The sequence below is a fragment of the Dermacentor silvarum genome, chromosome 10 (genome assembly GCF_013339745.2).
Source record: "Dermacentor silvarum isolate Dsil-2018 chromosome 10, BIME_Dsil_1.4, whole genome shotgun sequence".
Classification (NCBI taxonomy): domain Eukaryota; kingdom Metazoa; phylum Arthropoda; class Arachnida; order Ixodida; family Ixodidae; genus Dermacentor; species Dermacentor silvarum.
The window spans coordinates 25,651,510-25,673,624 of record NC_051163.1 but is presented as its reverse complement, the minus strand read 5'-3'; the positions used below and the strand labels follow the sequence as shown (position 1 = coordinate 25,673,624).

Below are 22,115 nucleotides of genomic sequence, written 5' to 3'. Positions count from 1 at the left end.
CACCGTAGTTGGATATCTTTCACCGGCCTGTCTCCTCCAACCTTGCTTTCAAAAAAACAGCGAGTCATGTGCCAAACTTCTCCTTCCTCGTCTGTGTTCCTGCTCTGAACCAAAAAATGATGGTTGCTGCCTACCATTCAGTATTGGACAAAGACATTTAGCTGGAAGCTTTGTTCTTAATAACTGAAACTCTGCAAGAAAAAAAATTTGCTTGAATTTTTTTTTTATTGTCATCCACCTTCACAGAGTGGAATGGCTCATGAATTTTTTTTTTCTTTTGCTAACTTCTCTTACTCGGTATACCCTTGTCAAAAGTTTGTATACTTCGGTTATACAGTCTGTGTAACTTCTGCATAGTCGAACATTGTTGCATCTCGCATAAAAATACCTTTGTTAACCTATACACAGATGTTTTGTGTGTATATACAGTCGCCGACTGATAACTTGAACTCGACTGGGGCTGCCAAAATGTCAGAATAATCAGGAGTCTGAAATACCAGATTCGCCATAAAATAAGCGACCTTATTTCTTAAAGGGCCAAAAAAATGTGTGCCATATTCTCGGATCATTACTTTCAGGGATACCTTCGATTTCGCGTGACTAGCACAACACGCATCGGTGTCTATGAGTGACGGCATTCTTGACACGGTGCCAAGCATGCCATCTTATCATGGTGCGGAAAAGCTACTGCCCATTGACGCGTCCGGTGCTAGTCACGTAGGAAGTAAAAGTATCTTCGAAAGTATCTTCGAAAGTGATCGTCCGAGAATACAGCCAAGTTCGTCAACGCTTGCTACACGCACATACACTTACCTTTGGCCTAGACAGTTTGTGGCCGCAATTTTCTAGTGATGCCTTTTATTCGATTCCTTCTTACGCTTGTCGCACTTCGTCAGTGGTCAGAGCGACGCTCCACCCGGTTTATCAACAGGAAGCCAGCCATGTATGGTGTATGATAAGAATGGAAGAGTGGAATGTAACTCCTAGGCAAAAATCGAGGAAATTGCAAATGCAGCCTTTACGACTTAGTGGCTTGGCTTGTCCTGCGGTTTGGGCACGGTCGTCGACTACTAGAGCGATTAGGGCTTCTCTGTATTCGGTTTCAAGGAGGCACCGATGACCATTCTGGCGACGTATCAAAACAAAATTACCTCTATTTCTGCTCGACTCAGTGACCAAATTAACACATGGCCGTGCAGTTTGAGTCCAAATTATCGCACGATGTGCTGTAAGGTGTCCGAGATTTCGGTCATCCTTATACAATACGTCTGTCTGAATAATCAAGCACGTGCAAATTATCGGTGTTGGGATTATCAGTCGGTAACTGTATCCGTTACACACTGATATCGGCATTAGCCATTTATATAGTTGTGTCTAGGTGTGATGTATAGGCCAGAATGTGCAGCACCTGTAGGTGGCTGCCATCTTTTGCAGGGTACTGTGGGAACTGCTAAAAGAAACGGCCGAAGCAGCATTCAGCCTGTTCCTCTCACATGCTTGTCACTAGTGTTCACTCGGCGTGGCTTTGTCATTAGCTGCCCCGCGAGTGAAGTGATTCCCGTAGTGCAAAAAAATGGTGACATTGTCTGTTGCTGTCGTGAAAAACCAATGCATTATGCATGCCATGTTTATTGCTACTTACAATGACAGGTAGTGCCACTGTTCCAGTAACATTAAAAGCATGCGCCCCTCTAGCAAACATTTACAAAGGATGACAGTTATTTATCACTCTTGCTAGTTCCTCGCAACTAGTTTACAAACTATTCCGCTTTCATGCTATAACATCCTGCGTGCCATTTCTTTTTTTTTTTTTGACGAATTACGTCTGCAGAGGAAAGGGGTGGTGGATGACTGTAGAAATTGCAGTCACGGGTCATGAGCTATTGATTACTCTGTATTCAGTGAGTCAAATAAACACTCTTTCTATAAACATAAGCTGCTGAGTGTCACCGAAGTTCACAGTAAGAAACTGCGATCTATATTAGGCAACTGATAATGAGGCACACACACATTCTCTACATTGAACTCGTATCCTGAAATGCTGCATTTATCTCGTGGAACATATGTAAAACTCCAAGTATAAAAGAAGTTCTCACAAACTTTCATGCAAGCCATAGAATATGTTTTGTTTCGTCTCATGTGTGTGTGCTTTACTTTTTTGCGTGTGTACTTTCTATTAATAATATTTTTTTTTCTTGCGTAGTCACTGTTGCGCTGTTCATTTCATACCTGGGCTTTCTCTCCCTGTGTACTTTTTCCAAATACTGTCGACCAAATGTTGTTCCAAATGTTGTTGAATCCTGTTGGGGAGGGCAGGCACGATCTGCTTGCGTGATCCTCCTCCACAAAATTAAATAAAAGTACTAATGTCCTCTTTGAACTTTTTCTTCCTTCCGCAGCGCTGCCCATAGTATTTCCTCCCTGCATTGTGAATGGAACGGCTGTCAGCAAGACTTTCCAGATCCTCTACAAGAATGAAGAAGTGTACCTGCACGACACCGTTTTATTCAAGGTCCATGCACTTGTTGACGCACACAAGGTTGGTGGCTTGTCTATAGTATGTGCTCTTTGTCATCACCTACATTAAATGCATTCGCGTCTAAATGCAGAGACCAAGCTCTGGATATTTGGCGGGCACTCTAATGCCTCACCAAAATTAGATGTCTTGAACATACGAGGGACTCTGTACTTCAAGTAGCTACAGAGGTGATATTAAGAAGCAGTAAGGCGTAGAAAACAAGTCGGCAGACTTCGATGATTCTGCTATTTTCTTCAGAACCACTTCTTCTTTGCGATGCGCACAGTTTGTTGGTTTGCTGCAGTATTGCCTACTGTGGCCTCCAAGATACGGGAACAGATGCCACTGTTCTTAGAGTCTACGAGGTGCATGAAACCCATTTCAAATTGTCATGCATAAATATTGCACACTAGCTCAGTGGTTCTTGAAACAAGAAATGCATTTTTCGACTAGCACCTCCCCTTAAAGCTTCTAAACAAAGTAGAAATCTAACTTGCACCCGATTTTTTAGCACGAGAAAAGTCATGAGCCATTCCACTCTGTGAAGGTGGATGACCAGTGAAGCTGTTTAGCAGCACAACACAGAGGTGACACAGAATTTTGAACAAAGGTACGAACATATTTATTGTCCTGATTGGTGGTCATCGTGACGATAAGTACGCACACACTTTCACGTATCACCTGTTATTAAATCTGTCCGTCACGTAAGACAATGAATGGCTCATACCCCCGTAAATGCGGCCTCCACATTACGATGACAAAAGAGAAGTGAAATTCTACGCTGGAATGATGAGCGGCAATGGAGCCAGCTGTGGAAGAAGACGACTAATGCGGGAGCAGTGGCACGAGTGTGTACGGGGCGCTAACGAGCCAGCTGTGGAAGAAGACGACGACGCTCGAGCCATTGCTGATGATGATAGTTTTTCCGCGTGGATGCCATGGCCCTAGCCATAGACAGCTTCGCTGTAAAAATATGGCAAGGGTGTCATATGTGTTGCACAATGCGGCTGGTTTCCTAAAGTCAGCATCGCTGCAATACATCCGTGTTATGCGGTAAAGCATATTAACGCCGAGAATGCAGTTTTTGTTTTGTATCTGATTGCACTACGCAGGCAATTTTTGACCCAATCTCCTAGAAAAAGAAAGGTGTGCGTTAGAATTGGGTAAATGCTGTAATCAGATATCATGAGCTATGGTTATTGCTTCAAAATCTTCCTAGGGCAGGCGGAAAAAGGCCGAAAGTAGGTATTTTCGATGGGATATTTTTTTATGTGTGTTCAACGCATTCACTGTCTTCTATGCTCCACCAAGACAGATACTGCCACTAAAGGGCAGTGTCTATTGGGGTCAACATAGGGGTCAGGTACTCGTATGCTGATTGGTCAAGTTCGAATTATCCTGGAAAGGCCATTTTAGGTTCGAAATAACGAAAGTTTGAGCCCATAGAAATGCATGGGTGCTGGCCTGGACCTTCGCTTGGGCCCAAATTAACCAAAAAATTGAATTAACCGGAGTTGAGTTAATAGAAGTCTACTGTATAGGAAGGGCAGCCATCGTGCTGGCCAAGGGTTGATTGGTCCGATGCACCTGCCTTTCCCATTTCCAGCGCCACTGCCGACTGACTTGTAAATTTTTTTGCTGTATCACGTATGAATTGCCATTCTTTTTTTTTTTTGTAACGCCATGCAGGTCCGGGACATGCTGTCAAAGGCTGACTTCCAGCTTTCTGTTGAGCTTTGGTTCACGGATCAAAACTTTGGGCAAGTCTTGGTCTATTTGCTTTCTACGCCTGTTGTAACACCTTGTTTGCTAAATGCGTAGCTCACTAAATGCATACTTTGCTGGGCAGATAGCTTTCTGGATATGCTGTAGGAGGCAGTGCTGTGTTTGTTTTCTTTGACTTTTCATTTTCATTAGTAATGCAAATGCAGGAAGGTAATGCCATATTGCAGCCGTCCTATGGACTCGTTAAAGTGACAGTCATTTTCATTGGCTTGACAAGTTCTATAAGCCACTTCTACAATTTTTGCACCCTAGAGGGTTTGCACCCTTTCTTTTATTTACTCCCATATGCTGCATGGCAACTTGTGTGACTGAAAGAATAATAGTATTGCGGTATACGGTATGTTGTGCAATGCCATTTAATCTGTCATATAGTCCATGTGTAATACCATTTAATCCTTCACCCATTGTAGTGGCTCAGTGTCTTTAGTGTTCTGCTGCCAAGCATAGGATTGTGGGTGTGGTACCCGGTTGTGGCAGCCACATTCCAATGCAAATGTGCACATGTGTCAGGCTTTGGGCACTTGCTAAAGCATCCTAGGTGATGCTTTAACATCATTGTTGTGCAGCTCAGCGTGAGGTCCTGAGTTTTAATCCCAGAGCCATAGCGTCTGCATTTCGATAGAGGCATAGTGTAATAATGTTCTTGTACTTAGATTTAGGTGCATGTTAGAGAACCCCAAGTCATAAAAACAAACCCGGAGTCCTCCACTACAGAGTGCCTGATAGCCCATTCTGTGGATTAAGTAGGTCAAACCCCACAATTGTAACACCATCATGTTGACCCCATCATGTAATCATCCTTGACAGTGTTCGTGTAATCGCATTAGTCTTCAAACATGTATATTTCTTTAATTGCTTGATCTTGCAAGATGTGTTGATGTCTGAGTAGTGTCTCTTCCATTGCAGCCCTGACCACCACAAGACCATCCAGTGCGTGAGCTCGCGACTTCTCACATTGCACATGGACCCCAGTCGCGGTCTTCATCATCATATTCCAGTTCTGTTCGACTATTTCCACCTGTCGGCGGTCTCCGTCACAATTCACGCTTCGTTACTGGCTGTGTACCAACCTTACATCAGGCAGGTTTATTTTGAATTTGTTTCGTTCAAGATGTGCGTGATGTTGAACTACACGTGAACCTTACATCAGGCATGTTTATTTTGAATTTGTTTCGTTCAAGATGTGCGTGATGTTGAACTACACGTGAACCTTACATCAGGCAGGTTTATTTTGAATTTGTTTCGTTCAAGATGTGCGTGAAGTTCAACTGCACGGGAGCCCGGTTGACCCCCTCAAGCGCTGTGTGCACATTTGTGCATAAAAGCCCTGATGAATATGCTAATGATATTCAAATGGTGTTGCAAGGATCTTGAAACGATTCTCGTTGGACCTGTGGTGCAAGTTTGAATAATATGCGTGGAGTGCTTTGGACGAGTTGGAAGGTAGGCGGCTGGGTGTTAGCGTGTTGGTGCCAGCATGTCGTCATGTAGCGGGTTCTCTTCCTTCATTGTTTTCCACAATGTTTTACATTGGGCGTATTTTTCAAGTGGCCGAATAGGTGCTTTCCAAGTACGCTAACACAAATTGCTGGAGAAATGAAAATTCATAGTTTGTCTGCAGATGCATGTTTTTCATGATTTTGTAGATGCAAAGCTGTGGTGAAACTAAGTTTTCAACATGCAGAATGAATTGGTGCGTTGGGGTAGCTGTTTTTGCCCTGAAGGCGATGAAACGACGAATCGAGGTGCACCGGTGCGATTTGCCGAATTCGCCATTAGTGTTTCTCTTTAGTGTCCCTTAAGGTTACTTCAGATGGTAATCAACCAACTCTTCTTCTGTCTGTCTTTGTCTACTACGGCCACCCTTTTAGGAGAAGTGCTGTCTTGACACCGTCTCATCCAGGGTAAGCTTCTCGGCATACCCTGCATGCAATTTCCTGTTTTTCCTGCTATGCTTGGGGCTGAACATTCTTTTCTAAAGCATGCCTTGATTCTATTTCTGGCTATCCCTGGCAGCGAAAGTCTGAAATATCTGTCGCTCTAGGAAAGTGAACAAGAGGACGTACTGTCGAACCTCTGTGTAACGAGCATTGATATAACAAATTATTGGATATAATGAAGCAGACGTGATTGAAGTTCGATGTAAAGAGCCTAAATGTGATGAATTATTGGATATGAAGTGCTGTCTGGTAGAGCCGACACGGCACTTGTAGGGCTGAGATGTTGCAACAGACAGTTTTGTAAAAGGAAGACTGACCACGTCAAACCTGCTTGGTAATGCGTTTATGTTGCGATACGTGACCAAATTTTGAGCCACTTTGAACTCAACTGGTGTCCTTGTATGCATTTCTTTATCCATATTTTCTCTAAAAGCTTCATTAAATAGGGGGAGACACATTCACTTGGTTGCTTTGAAGTTTTCAATGTGTTAGGCTCAATGAATATTTGTTGGGAATTGAAAGCACTTCATTAACTTGAAAAGCTTGTAAAATCGGGTTTCATTAAATCGACTGTACACATGTGAGCATAAGTATACGGACCACAGGCTCGCTAAAAAAACAGAATTTATTCATAATTCAGATGCACAAACTGAATGCCAAGTTGGAACTGCAGTCCTGAATTTCAAGTTACAATCACAGGTGGAGAGTAAAATCGGCTTTATCACTGGAAAGCCTGGTCCGTATGCATTTGCTCAGAGAAAAACATTCACGTGCATGTACCGTCATACGGTGTTGCAACCACACTTGTTCCTTTTTATGATGCAGCGTTACCAGGACAGGAAGAGCGCAATGGTTTACAGGCAGCCCGAGGCTCGCCTCTCGAAAGTCGATGTCATCCAGCCTAGAAAGTGTCTTCTTTGGGCCACAGGTGAGCAACCACTTGGTGAAGCCACTGGAATGACTAACCACTTTCTGCATAGAAAGAAAAGAGCCAGAGACACATCTTAAATGAGTCCTTTTGAAAAGAAGCGTGTAATAAGTTGGACAGTGCCACACGCACATTTCATGTAACATGCCACGTGCTTTTGTTGCTAAAATTGTGAAAATTAATATTGTATATCTTGTTAAAAGTAGGGGATTCAAGACAAAACGATAATATTTGTTGCCCAAGCTTCGTAGCTGTAGTGGACCTTAAAGAATCAGTGTGATAATTGCTTATGGGTTCTCAAAGTGGGTTCCGCGGAACCTACGGGTTCCGCAGGCCCCTGCTCGGGGTTCCGCGAGCCACTGATAAATTTTCCCTGGTCCCGCTCTCGACAAGTGTCTAAAACGGCGAACACGAGGTGCGCTTGATCCAAAGAACCTCCATTACCCATGCCCGAGTGTCAAAAAGCACGTCACAGTGCGTCGCGCGAACTGCGCAATAAATACGCAAGCAGCTTGTAGCCACCCAACCTCTGAGAACGGGCAGCGCGCCTAAGCGTTCGCACTTGAATCTCGGAGGCCGTAAGTTACCACCATGCGCCTATCTCCTATTAGGAGATAGGGTAGGTGCCGATAGCGTGCGCACTGACCTATACGTTGGAGGAAAAATTAAAAAAAAAAAAAACGCGGAGCACCGCAAATGCGCGCCGCAGGAGAGCAAGAACAGCGTAGCGTCCAACCGAAACGAAGCAGCGCAGTCCGCATCGCGTGTGGTCCTCAGCGGCAATCGTACGCGGCACGTGACTGACAGCAACGCCGAAGCGCTTCGTGCCTAATTGTGCCTTTAAAGCCTTTATTCTTGAGTTTATCGCCGCGCGTAACACCGCGCTGGCGGCTAGCCGCGTGCCTCCGTAAGTGCGTAGTCGCTATCTCTGATCGCGTCGATAACCTCCGCAGTTTCGTCCGCAGCGGTTGCGGCAAATAGTAGTTTCGTTTTCACTCGATGCGCGCGTCGGCTGCGTGCCTTCACAACTGCGTAGTCGCCTCCCATGGCAGCGTCGATAGCGACCGCAGTTTCGTCCGCACGTCTTGCAGCGAAAGGTAGTTTCGTTTTGACTTGGTGCGTGTGTCAGCCGCCTGCCTTCTGAACCGCAAGGTCGCCGTCCATGATCACGTCGATAGCGGCCGCGGTTTCGTCCGCAGCGGTTTCGTCCGCAGTAGTTTCGCTTTTACTCAGTGCAAAGCTGTCGAAGATAAAAAGCACCGGCTACATCGCGATGGACGGACAATTTGTTGCCGAGCACCTGAGTGGCGAAAAAATAATCGGGATGTGCGCCCGTTGGTGCAAAGCGCGTCTCGGATGAAAACGCGCGCCGCGAAGGATGTCGCGAGGCCTTCGCCGCTGCTAGCGCTAATCAGTCATGAGATGAAGAGAATTTCAGCTTCCGCACTGGTCTTGTGCTAAATAGAAACAAGATTTGACGATTCATAGAGTAAATAAAAGCATGTTGACGTAGTGAAGCATTGTTTGTTTTCTTGATACCCTCGACAATTCGACATTCGGTTAATTCGGGGGGGGGGGGGGGGTTCCTTGGCACTTTATGGAGCTTAGTAGGGTTCCCTGGGATGAACGTACTTGAGAACCCCTGGCTTATGCGATTGTTAAGTAACCTTCAGCAAATGACTTATAAAGAATGACTTTAGGGGGCATGTTGTAATTGCAGAATTGAAATTGCTAACTACCGAACGCTAACCATTTGCTAGAAACCAGTTGAGAAATGCAGACTCAAATAACGCTGTGAAATGCATTGCTGTCGCGGTTAACTTTTTTTTTTCCGCACCATGAAAACATATCCACGGTATGGAAACAATGTGTGAAGAGCAGGAAATAAATTGACAGACTGCGTCTTGCCCAAATTATGACATAGTAGCAAAATGAAGCACATCAGCCAAATTAATAATGTGAAATAAAAGGTGATATGATGCCCGTGTATGCTCCCACCAGCGTCCCATACAGTTGTGTCTCCCTGACAGGAATATGCTGCTGCTGCTGATATTGATGCACTCTAACGGCCCCTGTACAGCTACATCCCTTCACTATCCACAGCATCTGGAATGGATAACTTGAATATACTGTCAGCGTAAATTGAAATGCAAACAAGTCAGAAGTGACTTCATTGCACTGTTTCATTTTCATGTTCCTCTGCATTCATAACAGCAGCTTAAATTCAGACTCCAAAGTGTACACTTGGTACTGCTCCATGCTTAGAAACCAGCTATAGTGCGTGCAATTGTGTGTTGCACTTCCGCATAATTATGCGTAACAGACGTACTGACATGCTATTTCCTGTTCTCATTTCAATTTATCCTGATGGCGCCTGTCATCCTTTGGGGGAGAGCGAGATTTTTGCCAAAGAAAGCAGTTGCTACCCTGACGAAGACGGGTCTCGTTGAAATGCTGGCTCCAGATAGAGGTTTCCATTGTTAGCATGCTGTTGACCACTTCGCATCTCCATTTGTGCGCGAACCCTGCTACCCTGACGAAGACGGGTCTCGTTGAGGATGTCGTCGATGCTGGCTCCGATGATGGAAGAGCTGCGTTGCGTTGCGCACATACTCCGAAGGGTGTAGTAATGGCTGTCTTCGGGATATCGGCAGGTTCAACGGGGATTTGGTGATAGGCCTTGACAAGGTCCACTTTACTAAAGATTTTGCATCCTTCCAAATGGCCTGTGAAATCTTGGATGTGTGGAAGGGGATAGCTATCGTGGACCGTGTGAGCGTTGAGCGCCCGGTAGTCACCGCACGGACGCCAGTCACCCGTTCTTTCTTGGGCACCGATGCAGTGGGGAGGCCCAACTGCTGGAGGAAGGGCGAATAATACCTAGCTAGAGCATGTGCTCGAATTCCCCTTTAGCAATGGCCAGACGCTCACCGAAGAGGCGGCGTGGACGAGCTGCGACGGGTGGACCACGCGTGACAATATGGTGGGTGACGCTGTGCTTGGGTGGCTGATTTAAATTGCAGGGCCTCGTCACTTCAGGGAAATCTGCTAGGATTCGAGCGTACGGGCATGAAGGGATCAGCGTGCGGATGCCAGTGGGAGCGACAGCCGACAGAACGCCAGCGATGGAGAGGCGCGTCTTGCTGTCAATCAGGCGATGGCGGCGCATGCTGACGTCAAGGTCGAAATGGGTCAGGAAGTCGGAGCCGAGGATAGGCTGATGAACGTCGGCCACGATGAAGACCCACCGGAACGTGCGCCGCAGGCCAAGGTCGAGAGTGAGGGACCGCAGACCATACGTGGCGATGGAGGTAGAGTTTGCCGCGCGGAGCATAGGTCCTTGGAGCTGTGGTTCTGAAGAAACCGTAGAACACCTTTTGCTGCTGCCCTTCTTTAGAAGATAAAAGGCTTGCCCAACTCTGCACCACTTTAAACCAGCTGGACGAAAGACCTCTCTCGCCGAGCAAGATCTTAGGATCGTGGGCCCACACATCGCAGATGCAGAAGGCTACAAAAAAAGCACTGCTGTTATTCTTGAAGGCAACTGGTCTGAGTGACTGTTGGTGAGAGACAGCGCTCAGAATTTCAATACAGATAAACCTTCGTATAACAAACATGTAAATAATTAATTATCAGATACAATGAGGCAAATACCAAATGTTTTTCGCCGGTAACAGAGTGTTACGTGTAACAGCTTAAGGGGGGACATGGGTCCTGGATAAAAACTTTTGTTGACTTAGACACATGAAATTTTCAGGTAATATTCAACCTTGTGTGCTGATTACAAATGTGCAAAAAATTTACTGCACCAAGAGAGCTAAATAAAATTAAGCAGGTATCTTCCTGAATGTTCAAAGAGTGGAAGTTTGCGTTTTAATGTTCATATCTGTATTTTAGCTGAAGCTGTGACATTTTTGGAGTTGCAACTTTGCAAATGTGAATTTTTATTAGAGATTCCTACAATATTTCAAAATGTTGCGGTGTTGTAAAACACTATATCATAGCTTTTGTGCACTCTCTGACTCTCTAGCATTCAGGAAAAAAAAGAAATCAAGAGGATTGAATGAGTAACACTGACACAGTGCTGTTCCCAAAATTTTACTTGGAAAAGTAATTTTTTGAGAAAAATGCAAAAATTTACAGTGTGTGCAAAAATGGCATTTGATGCTACGAAACCAGTAGTTTTCTTCTGAAGCAGCATTGAAGACTCGTTTTGGCAGGAAAGCAAGCGGCACACATGCTCTTTCAAACAAAACCGAGATGATCTGGCTATGACAGGCGGTTTTGGAATGGTGAATGACACAAAATGGGTCATGTCAGCACTTTCATGGGCAAAACTGAACACTTAATTGAACAAATACAGTGTTTTCTTCCTCAATGACGTGTCATTTTGAGCTAGTTTTTTGCCAACAGGTGTGCCCTGGTATGGGGATTAGAAAAATAATAAAAACTAAATTTTTTGCGAATTTTTTATCTCCAGGACACCCGTGTGCCCCCTTTTAAGACGAATATCAGATATAACAAAGGCATTTTATGTAGTTTCATGACATCACTTACGACAAGGTTCGTTCATATGTCGACAACTCCAAAGCACGCCAACTCTAGACTTTCTCTGGTTCTCTTAATCCTTTCCAACCCTTACCCCAGTGCAGGGTAGCCAGTGGGTCGGGCTCAGTCCTAATTCCCCTTCCTCTCTTTCATTTATCCTTTTCTCCCTCTCTCTTTCTGCGCCATGAAGCATCAGTGATTGCTGTCCTTTCAGACGAGTGGAAGCGGTGGACGGCTCCTGGCGCGCCTGCAGCGAGCCTGCATGGTGCACTGGGAACTGTGTTCACTCCTGCTCACGGCCTACGGGAGCCTGCAACGTCGAATGGTCGAGTTCATGCGCCTCCTTCCACCATGGCAGCACCTGCGGCGAGTTGTGGAAGGTAAGTTGTTTACCGTCGTTGGGGGTCCCGAAGCTTGCGGTGAAAAAAAAGAAAAAAAGAACAAGAGGCATGGAATGGGTGCGTGCAACTGTCCCTTGCATCTGCACCAGTCGTCTTCCGCGCAGCTTTTTTCTCTGCGTTGCGTCTTATCAGGTGCATGGAAATTTCTTTTCTTCTAGACTCATTGCACCTTTCCTCTTGTCTGGAAGGACTCAGCAACGTGGCAAAGGTAAGTGATCGGCTTTCTTTTTCTTTTCTTTTTTTTTACTTTTGCTTTTCGGTTTTGTAAGTGGGTTATAGGTGTGTATGTGTAAAAACACTTCACTGTGCTGTAATTGCTGTTATTGTGAACATTGACCAAACACAGATAGATGAGTGGGGCTTGATACTAGATGAGCAGCAACAACAATACTGATTTGCAGTTCGACTTCGTTGCACTGTGAGAACCGATCACAAAGGGAGGAGGGGGTGCACAATTTGCACGGTGCGCAATAGACAGTCATCAAAATGATAGAGCGGCAGCACATACTGCTACCTGCTGAGCTGCCAGTCCAGAAATTATTTTCTTTTAATAAAATTCCATCACCATCTTTAAATTATTTCTTTCTTTATTCGAGATTACTGAAGATGCTTCTCTTTTCCATATTGTTAGCCTTGGATACTTCACTTATCCGTGTGTTCCTACATTTTACTTACAAAAATAAGTTATAGTATACTTAGTGTTTGCACTGGTTCATCAAGCCACTTGTCTGAAGCCCCCTGCGTGTCATATCTAGTCAAAAAAAAAGAAAAGAGGCAGAAAGAGAAACATAAGTGTGCTCAAGAATCTCAGAAGCAAAAGCAGCCATTCATGAAATGCTGGATAGATTGCACAAGAATACCACACTGCAGCAAACACAGAGGCTTCACCAAGGCACATAATATGTGGGCCTTCCCACTGCAAATTATTAACATTCATGTGAAACATGCGATTAATGAGCAAGAGGACTAATGTCAGTGGCACCTTGTGCAAGAGGACCTGAACTTGCTGTCACAATTTCTTTTAGTATTTGTAACTCCTTTCAATTTTATGTCAGGAGCCTTCTGTTCTTTAAAGGACTGCCGCACATCCAAAATCTGGCGAATAACCATATTCTCTGCAGTAAGGTGCCCCTTTTACTGCATGTGCCAGGCTTTAGCAAGTTGGAATGTTTCCACAACGGTCACGACACATTGACCAGACCAGGTCTGGCTGATGTGAATGGCAGGCTGTAGAACCATTCCAACCTTTTGAACTCTGGCGCATTTATTCACTAAGCAAAGCTCCTGGTGAATGGAACAAATATTTCTACTTCCTCCGAACAAAAGAGATATTAACAACAAGGTGTAGGCTTGAAGTGATTGACATTGGTTGAACAAGGCATGTCGTAGTCAACAATTCAGCTTTGTCGCAACAAACAGAAAAAGAAACGGCGCGTTGCAAGCATGTGCATGTTGACGCTTCCTGGCATGGGAACCGATATTTTCCTGACAAATGACCGTAAGGGGTTAATGCATTGGTAGTTGGCCTTTAGGTGTTCGCTATAAACGTGAGGTCATTCGATTCGCCCAGCATTTCCTGAACTAGTTCCCACTAGTTCACTGCCAGATCTTATTCGGGCAGAACTGAATCGGTACGGCACGACCTGCATGAGCCCTGTGCTATCTCTCTGACGAGTGCAAGAAAGGCTGTGAACTTGTTGCTGCACATACCCTTCACTGGCTTCAAACAAATGGGCGCATGCAGGATGCCGCCATGTTGAACTGCTGAAATGGGTAGCGAGGTGCAGCGCCTCCCGAACTAGTTCAGGAAGCGCAGGCCAATCGAATGGACTTTTTGATAACTGATTGTGGTTCTTCCAAAACGACGTGGCCTTGGGCTAGTTTTTGTGATTTATGGAATTGAACATGTTCTGCCAAAGAACGGACACCACTGCTCTGTTGTTGGCCGTCATATTCTTTGTGGTGTCCGTTGAGTGCGCAACGTGTTCAATTCTGATTGTGGTTCTGGTTGCTCTTTCGTTGCTCTCTCCCGCATATCTTTTTTCTCTTCTTCTGTTTCTTCTGTCCCTCCTGGTACCAGGACTGTTTTCATCACCTTAAAGCCAGGGATGTCTCCCCTCCGGAGTGGGACAAAGTCTTTGCTCACATCACGGTAATGGTCTCCTTGACTCTTCCTTGATAACATCTGTTTTTCCTCCTTGTCGGCATTTTACCGCTTCTCTGACTCTTCTCATTCGTGGGTAGCTGTTCTGCAGCCACCGCATAACGTTCTGAAGCAGCACCCACATAAATTTCTACAGAAGGACAAAAATGGGTTGCTTCACTTAAAGCTGGCATTACTAAGTCATGACCAGCAGGTTACTGTTGTCCTTAAAATGTGTACAACTGCATCCCACGAATGGAGCAGGAATAGTTATTACTTAACAGTGTTATTATTTAACAGAAGGAGCTGTTTATAAGCATTAATTTTGGTGTTCTTATACCAGGTGTTTATTTTAATGTAATGAAAAAGAACGCCTGGGGCAGATAGCCTAATTTTTATTTTTTAACTGGATCACTTGAAGACATTACTTACTCAAGAAATTAAAGTGCTGCTAATTAACAAAATTACTCAACTAATTAACAAAATTTCACTTATCAACTTTTTAACTGAGTACTTTGGTGCACATATTGCAAATTACATGTTGTTCTTCACATGGAACTAATACTGAGGATGGTGCAAGTTTGGAGATATGTGCAGTCAAAATTGTTATAAAGTGCACTCTATTTCTGCTTCTTCAACAAAACTTCTTTTTATGCTTCGTGGACAAAAATAAACTGAACCACAATTGCACTAATCGGACACTTTGGAAATGCTAAACTCAAAACTGCTGTAATACTCAAAATTCGTTCCAAGTGGATATGCCTCGCGAACTCACTGGCTACGATTTGTAAATTGTGATATGTGCTGTAAAGTATACGGTAATAAAGTGAATTAGTCGAAACTTGTTAGTCAATTATGTTACGATTATCATTTCTCATGCAAATAATGTGCACCTCTTCAAGTATTGCTATCTGCCATGGGCAATTTTTAAAAATAATTCTATTAACTCTAAAAAATAAAAAAGCAGCATATCATTGTCTATCTATTATATTATTGCTGCTCTACCATGTACTTTGCACTTGCTGACGAGGCAGGTTTTCTGTACGCAATGTGCATGTGCAGCAAGCAGAGAACGAGGAAGACTTTGTGGCAGTGGCACACAGCGACGTGGCGCAGCTGTGCGGTGCGCTGATTGTGCTCTGGAAGCAGTTCCTCGAGGTGGTCGCGGACCAAGACCGAGTGCGCCAGCAGCTGGCTCGCCAGCACCACCTGCAACGCGTCAAGCGCTTTGCCGAGGCCTACTTTGTCATCGAGCGGCCACGCATCGCCGTCCTGTCGGCCAATGATGCCAGGTGCGCCGAATGTCCACGGCATGCCAGTAGCAGCTAATCGCGGAAAAAGCTGGGTGGTTCTACTGGAACTTTGAGGGTGTGACCTTTTAGAACAATATAGGAAACGTTACGTAGTGATGACATTCATTATGATATTGCAGCATGCACACAACTGAGAACACATGGCAAAAGTTAACAAGCTAGCACTTTGCCTTGTGTCCTCGTTTGTTGTGTGTGCGCTGCAATATCATAATGAATAGCTGCCCAACTTTCAGTACTTTTACAGTGATGACTTGTTTGAGCAATTGATCTGAAGGTAGTGGACAGCTTCAGCTTGCCACATACTACTCGGCCTACTTGTACGCTACTCTTAGTAACTCATCCTGCTACTACTCGGCCACTGCTAGAGATGAGGTTAAACTACTACCAGAGATGAAGTTACTACTAGAGGTGAGGTTAAAAGGTTTGCTAGATACGTCCAGGAGAAAAGCGGCAGAATCTGCTAAAAAAAGTTGATACGAAGGGGATACAGTCAAACCTCAATATAATAAGCATGTGTATAACGAACTTTCTCTTCAATATAACAAGGTTCAACTGTATTGTTCTCTAGAAGTTTGCTACCCTGTTATCTACAATGACTCATGACTTCAAGTGTATCAGAGACTTGGAAGAATGCCAACATCATGTTAACCCATAAAAAGAGCGGCATTAAGGAATTAAATTGTAAGCCCATTAGCTTGCTTTAGGCATTGTACAGAATGCCCACCATGGTAATACGAACAGAATCAGGGCAACAGCTGAGTTTTATCAACCCAGATAACAGGCTGGTTTTAGGAAGGGATATTCCACAATGGATCACATCCATGTTATCAATCGGGTATTTGAGAAACCTGGGAAGCGTATAACGAACCCCTCTATATGGCTTTCATAGATTACGAAAAGGCTTTCAATAAAGGCAGATAACCGATGGTGTATTGGCGTTGCAGAATAAGTGCCAAGGGAAGAGAAGCGCAGTCGAGGATGGCAGAGAATTAGGTGTGGTGATAAAATTAGGAAATTCGCAGGCATAAGAGGGGGTCCGTTTGTGCAAGACAGGGTTAATTGGAGATCACTGGAAGAGTTCTTCATCCTGCAGTGAACATAAATAGACTGGTGATGATGATGATGACTACCGTTACTAGCAAAAGTTTGTCAACCATAGATGGCAGCAACAAATTTAAGTTTTCCTCAGGCGTGCTGGAGCAGCCTGGCATTGGGACATACACTGCATTGGTTGAATGTGCGCACTGTGTTACTCAATTTGGAGCTGTACTTTGTTGCTTTGTTTGTTCCTTTAAACGTTTTGTCGCAAGTGTACATTGCTTTTGAAGTTGAATGACATCTAGTGCAACCAGCCTTTTCCTGTTGATGCAGCACGCAGCTCTTCTTCGAGGTGACGGAGGCTCTGCGGCGTTCCGAATACCTTGCCTTGCTTCCCCCGTTGGAAGTGGAGTGTGCCGAGCTGGACGGTGATAGCAACAACCTTCCCATCATTTACGAGGAGCACTATCAAGATTTCAAGACAACAACACCTCAAGGCTGTGCATCACGTGAGTTCTTTTTCTTTGTTTGTTATTTTGAGATAACCTTGCAAAACTGTCCAGCCGGACACTGCTAAAGGTGAACTGTTGGCTACCTGAGTCGGTGACAAATTTATGGCTGCAGCAGTAGAGCAGAAGTGCACAAAAACACTTCACTTTTTGAGACGCATGAACACAATGGGAACATTCCTCAACAGTTCTTCTGAAAACATTTTACAGCAGATCAAGTTCAGCGAGATCATGTGAGCTGAAACAGTGAATTGAAAGACATGAAATAACAAAACCGTAAATATGTTTAGTACTGCAATAGCAGTTTCATCATTTTCTCCTTAAATTTCTATGGTGGTATACCGCATTTTAACAACTCTAGCACCACGGGATAGTCGTTGAAAAGGTCAGCAATTTGAGCAGCTAGCTTTTGGTCTTGACCGAACATTAATTATTGTATTTCAGTCAAACGCCCTTATAATGAAATGCTTGGGGCCTCCTAAATAATTCGTTATACAGGTCATCTTGTTGTAAAGGTCGCACAGCTCACAATAGAACTGAGGCAGCATTATTCCTTCGTTATACAGGCCATTTCGTTATAGCAGTGTTCGTTCTAGAGGCGCTCGAGTGTATTTCTTAAATTGTATGCACCTTTTTAAGTGGATGGCTGAAAAAAAAAAGCTGCTGGATCAGTTTTCAATAAAGTTTGTTCTCTCTCTCATTTCATGTTGTCGTAATACTTCTAGCTTTAGTGTGTAGCTACAAAGTTTCGTTAGGTTCAATATTTTGTACTTGTTTTAGAATTGTACAATGCATTCTCTGCATCTTGTGTTACCGTAGTGCTTGATCTTGTAACATCTATAATGAGCCTAGATTTATTTGGGTTGTCAACCATTCAAGAAAGCAATATGAAAAGTGGGAGTGTGTAAGTGCAAAGTATATTGTGCGTTTCACGGTTGGTGGGGCATGGTGTTTCAACTTGTTGAGCATGCCAGCAGTGCGGGAGATGTCATCCTCAACAGTGTCAATATGCAGCGACCACGAAAGGGTCTTGCATTTGTGTTTGTATTTATGTAAACGCTTTGTGTATTCGCAGAGCTTTTTGTATTCACGAAAGCGGGCAAGTGGTCTCAAGGGTATGTGTGGAGCAAAGCATTTCTGTTTGTCTGTTGCAGAGTCCTGCCTGAACCTCAGCGACATCTCACTTCAGTTCGATGACAGGCGTCCATCAGCATCTGCTGTCAGCAGTATGAAGCTTTCAGAGAAGGCTGCGGTGGCCTCCAAATTGCTGGGCCAGAAATCCGTGCCGCTGCGGCACGGTTCGCCAACTCTCTCCGCTGATGCTGACCTGGGTTCTCCCACCTCTACATCGTCAACTTCTTCTGCGGATGCCCAAGACCGTGACGGCGCCACCCGCTCCAGCAAAGGAAGCGCGTCATCATCGCGAGCCAAAGTGAAATTAAAAGCGCGCACGGCCAGCCTGCTTCGTCAGCTGAAAAGGCCGCACCTCAACAACTCATCTGTGACCTTGCTCGCATTCAAGAGACTCGATGCACTGCGGACTCGGGCCGCCGAATCCAGCGAAAGCACTGTCAGTTCACAGATGAAGCACTCGCAGAGTTCAGTTGCGGTAACATCAGCAAACCTGTCCCTTCCGCGAAGCGTCGCAACGTCTTCGCAGTCTCATCTTCTCAACAGCGAGTCGATGCCCGACTTGACGACCCAGTTGGCACCAACACGAGCGGCGCCACAAGTCGTGCCACCGGCTCCACCACCGCCGAGGTCACGAGTTGCAAGCGACAGTCTCAATGCCAACTTTGACGCGCTTTTCGTCAGCGACCCGGTCGTCGCTAGGAAGGCAGTGTCGGAATCGTGCTCGTGTGTAAGACCGCACCTTCGAACTGCTCTGGCTCACAGCCTCACCGCCGCGAAGCACAGGCGATCGACATCGTCGTGCCAAGTCGGCTTCGACGCGCGTCGCACCTCGGCACCACTCTCGAACGCTCAGGACCCGAGGAGAGAGTCGCTGGGCATTCCCGACTTTAGGAGAGAATCGCTCGGAGTCCCCGATTCAAGGAGGGAATCCCTGTGCATGCCTGACTCGAGGAGGGAATCTCTTGGAATCCCCGACTCTAGGAGGGACTCGTTGGATGAGGTCTTTCTCTGTCCTGGAACCGGAGGCTCCAGTAAGTCTACTTCAGGTTACGAAAGTGCGGATACATCGTCCGACGTTGTGACGATTGCTCCGATGCCAGAGAAGAGTGCAACATCACCACTCGACGGTGGGACGTCAATACCTCCATTACCACCACCACAGTTCAGAGACAGCCCCAAAGATGCGATGCCTGCAGGCAGTTTTGGTGCCCATCCTTGTTCATTGTCATCTTGTAAAGAAAAACTAACGAACCACTCTGTCAGCGCACAGTGCAGCAGCTTTCCCTATTCTCAGGAGAACAGTGTGAATGGTGTCACACCTTCTACGGAAAAGCAAGCCGAACCTGTGAATGCTCCCATGATGCCCTGTGAAGGTACGGCTTTCTTCCCGAAGCCCCCGGCTGAGTTTGCGAGCGACCAAGCTCCGTGCTTGGCACCCACGCTTCCCGAAAACGGCGACGACGAAGAGCCCCCGGAGGATCCTAGTATGATTCAAAACGGCGTCGAGAAAGAGGTATGCCCGTCCGACGAGGAGGCGAGGCGGCGATACGAAGAGTGCAGGTCGTACCTCGAAACCAAGTGTACGCTGATGGAAATGCTGACCGACCCAAAGGACGAGTATCATGCGGCTCTGGACAGCGTCGTGGAGGCATCGCAGGAATTTTGGCAACAGATAGAAGCTGAGAAGGATGAAAACGCGAACGATGAAGCTGAAGATATTGTGTCCGTGCGCCGGGCGTCTGCAGTCAATGCCGATATCATCAGGTGTGTGCTTTGGTGTTGTATATTATCTCGTCTGGTCTTGAACGACCAAAAATTTGCAGACCAGTGCAGAGGTTCTGAGCTTCGTTTACACATCGTACTTTCCGGTCTTTAAGTCGCACCCCCCGCAAATCGGCAGTTAAAAAAAAAAACATATATATATAAGACACACCTGTTCATTTGGTAAGTGATCTAAAAAAAATTACAGTGACGTTTAAATTTGTGAATGTGGGTCACGTCACGTGCAAGCATATGGGTGCCATTCCTATATAATTACGATAGCAATGATATGGGCACTCCAGGCGCATTTTTACCGTCGTGGTCGCCGTGATGTTCTGTTTAAAAAGTCCAAGGGTGATAGCATCGTCCCCGCGCGCCAGTTGCTGTATGTGTGAGTGAAAGTGTGCGACAGGGAGCCAAATCTTGCGCAGGGGAGGAAAGAGGGAAGTCAGCGCTGGAAGGAGGGGTTGTGGCTTGTACTCTGGTAGCAACGACGTAGTTTGCGCAGCGGCGCGTGCCGTTTGAATGCGATCTGCAGATGCGACAACTTCGAGGTCGGTCGGCTCGTGGTCAGCCTGCGGCCGCTTGCGTTGCTGCTCCGTCCTTCTCACACGGAGCTCAGCAACTCGATCATGACAAGAACCCGGCACCTCTGTAGCGCGCACACAACCGTACAACTGCTATAAATTGAACCAGTTCATCCATGTGCGTCATAGCAACGATCCGATTTGACCATTTTGCAAAAAAAAAAGTCACGTTTTATAACGTGGGCCGACGAAAATGGATTTAGAACGCTCCTTATACTGTCGGAACCGCCACTTCTCTGCCCTGCATTGTTGTGTGCGGTCAAGCAGAAGTCTTAGTCTTATCTCAGTGCATTTATGCAGCAGATGCAAGATTTTGGTGGTTCTACGTTAACATGGATACGATTTTCCTGACCCATATTGATTTGGAGTAAAAAACAGGATGTGCGAGGTAGTGAAAAGCGTGTTGGGAAATCTGGCGTCAGCTACACTGGGGGTGCGTACAGTCCTTTGCTGGAAGTTTGTTTTGTAAATGCCATGATTTCAGCTTGCACTCAGCAATTGTGTTGTGTTTATTATCGCAGCGTGTGGTTCATCTCAAAGATAATGTAACATCTGGCTTTGTGTTTTCTGTGCACTTTGTTAACAGTTGAGGTCTGTAACATTTATGCTCACTTTGAAGCTGTTTTCTCCACCGATCTGTTCGTCTTTAACTGTGAAAGAGTTTGCAGCGTAGGTGTGAGTTGTGCCAATTGAAAAAAGGTTTGACTGGTTACTCATTGTTAGGCTAGTTGATTCATGCTGTGCAACAAAGATCAGCGAGCACAAATTTGAAGACGAGAACTGAGATAAAGATGAGCAAACGAGACAGTGCGTTGTCCCGGAGCAATATTCTTGATAACATTTGGGGATGGGATCACTTTTCACAAGGTATCATGTGACCTGGCACCGAAAATGTCGGTGTCTGCAGGAAGCGGTGTTCCTGGCACCATGCCAAGACAGTGCTTTTGGCCGTGTGGCAAGAATGGTGTTGTAGGTGCTGTCACATCTGCTGCAGACTCATCTGAGGTCTCTTGGAAGTGATTGTATCCTGAAAAGTGATTGACCAAGCATACCGCTCCTGTTTACTTGTTTCTACCTCAATTCTTGTCTACAAGCTCACATCGATTATCTCCAGCATACTAAATATTTAAAATTTGAGCAGGCTGACATTGTAGTCAAGTGGACTGGTGTAGTTTTTTGGAAAAGCTTATGCTTGGCTTCGTTCTTTGTTTTTTTATCCAGCTTTGTGAAGGCAAAAGAGGAATTCCGTGCACACCTAAACATGCCGTGGCTGTGGTACAGGTCAGTACCCATCTCTGTTTTAGTAATTTCATTTCTTTATTGTAATGGTTGTGGTATTTATGATTTTTTACATGAGTAGCCACAAGCAGTTGACTTGCAATTATTCAGCCATGTTGGGACTGTAAAACTAGTTCAAATTATCAAAATGTTTGAAGTAGAATCGGTGTTTACGCATGCATAGCCACCTTCTAGACTTTTGAACATCATGCACTTTGCCTAATCATGTAAT

General features: G+C 45.3%; 1 protein-coding gene across 4 annotated transcripts in view; it reads left to right on the top strand.

Annotated features, from left to right (window-relative positions):
* The window catches only part of LOC119466395 (protein FAM135A-like), a 59,892-nt gene that overhangs the window by 4,824 nt on the left and 32,953 nt on the right, over positions 1-22,115 (top strand). For 2 of the 4 annotated variants that reach the window (XM_049657335.1, XM_049657334.1), the window contains exons 4-13: positions 2,400-2,539; positions 4,208-4,278; positions 5,210-5,383; positions 7,069-7,171; positions 11,934-12,099; positions 12,279-12,328; positions 14,201-14,272; positions 15,326-15,555; positions 16,948-17,123; positions 18,278-20,021. In XM_049657335.1, the coding sequence (XP_049513292.1) occupies positions 2,400-2,539; positions 4,208-4,278; positions 5,210-5,383; positions 7,069-7,171; positions 11,934-12,099; positions 12,279-12,328; positions 14,201-14,272; positions 15,326-15,555; positions 16,948-17,123; positions 18,278-20,021 (2,926 nt within the window). Of the gene's footprint in view, positions 1-2,399; positions 2,540-4,207; positions 4,279-5,209; positions 5,384-5,568; positions 6,208-7,068; positions 7,172-11,933; positions 12,100-12,278; positions 12,329-14,200; positions 14,273-15,325; positions 15,556-16,947; positions 17,124-18,277; positions 20,022-22,115 lie in introns of those variants that run through there. The other 2 variants (XM_049657336.1, XM_049657337.1) reach the window with 2 other exon arrangements.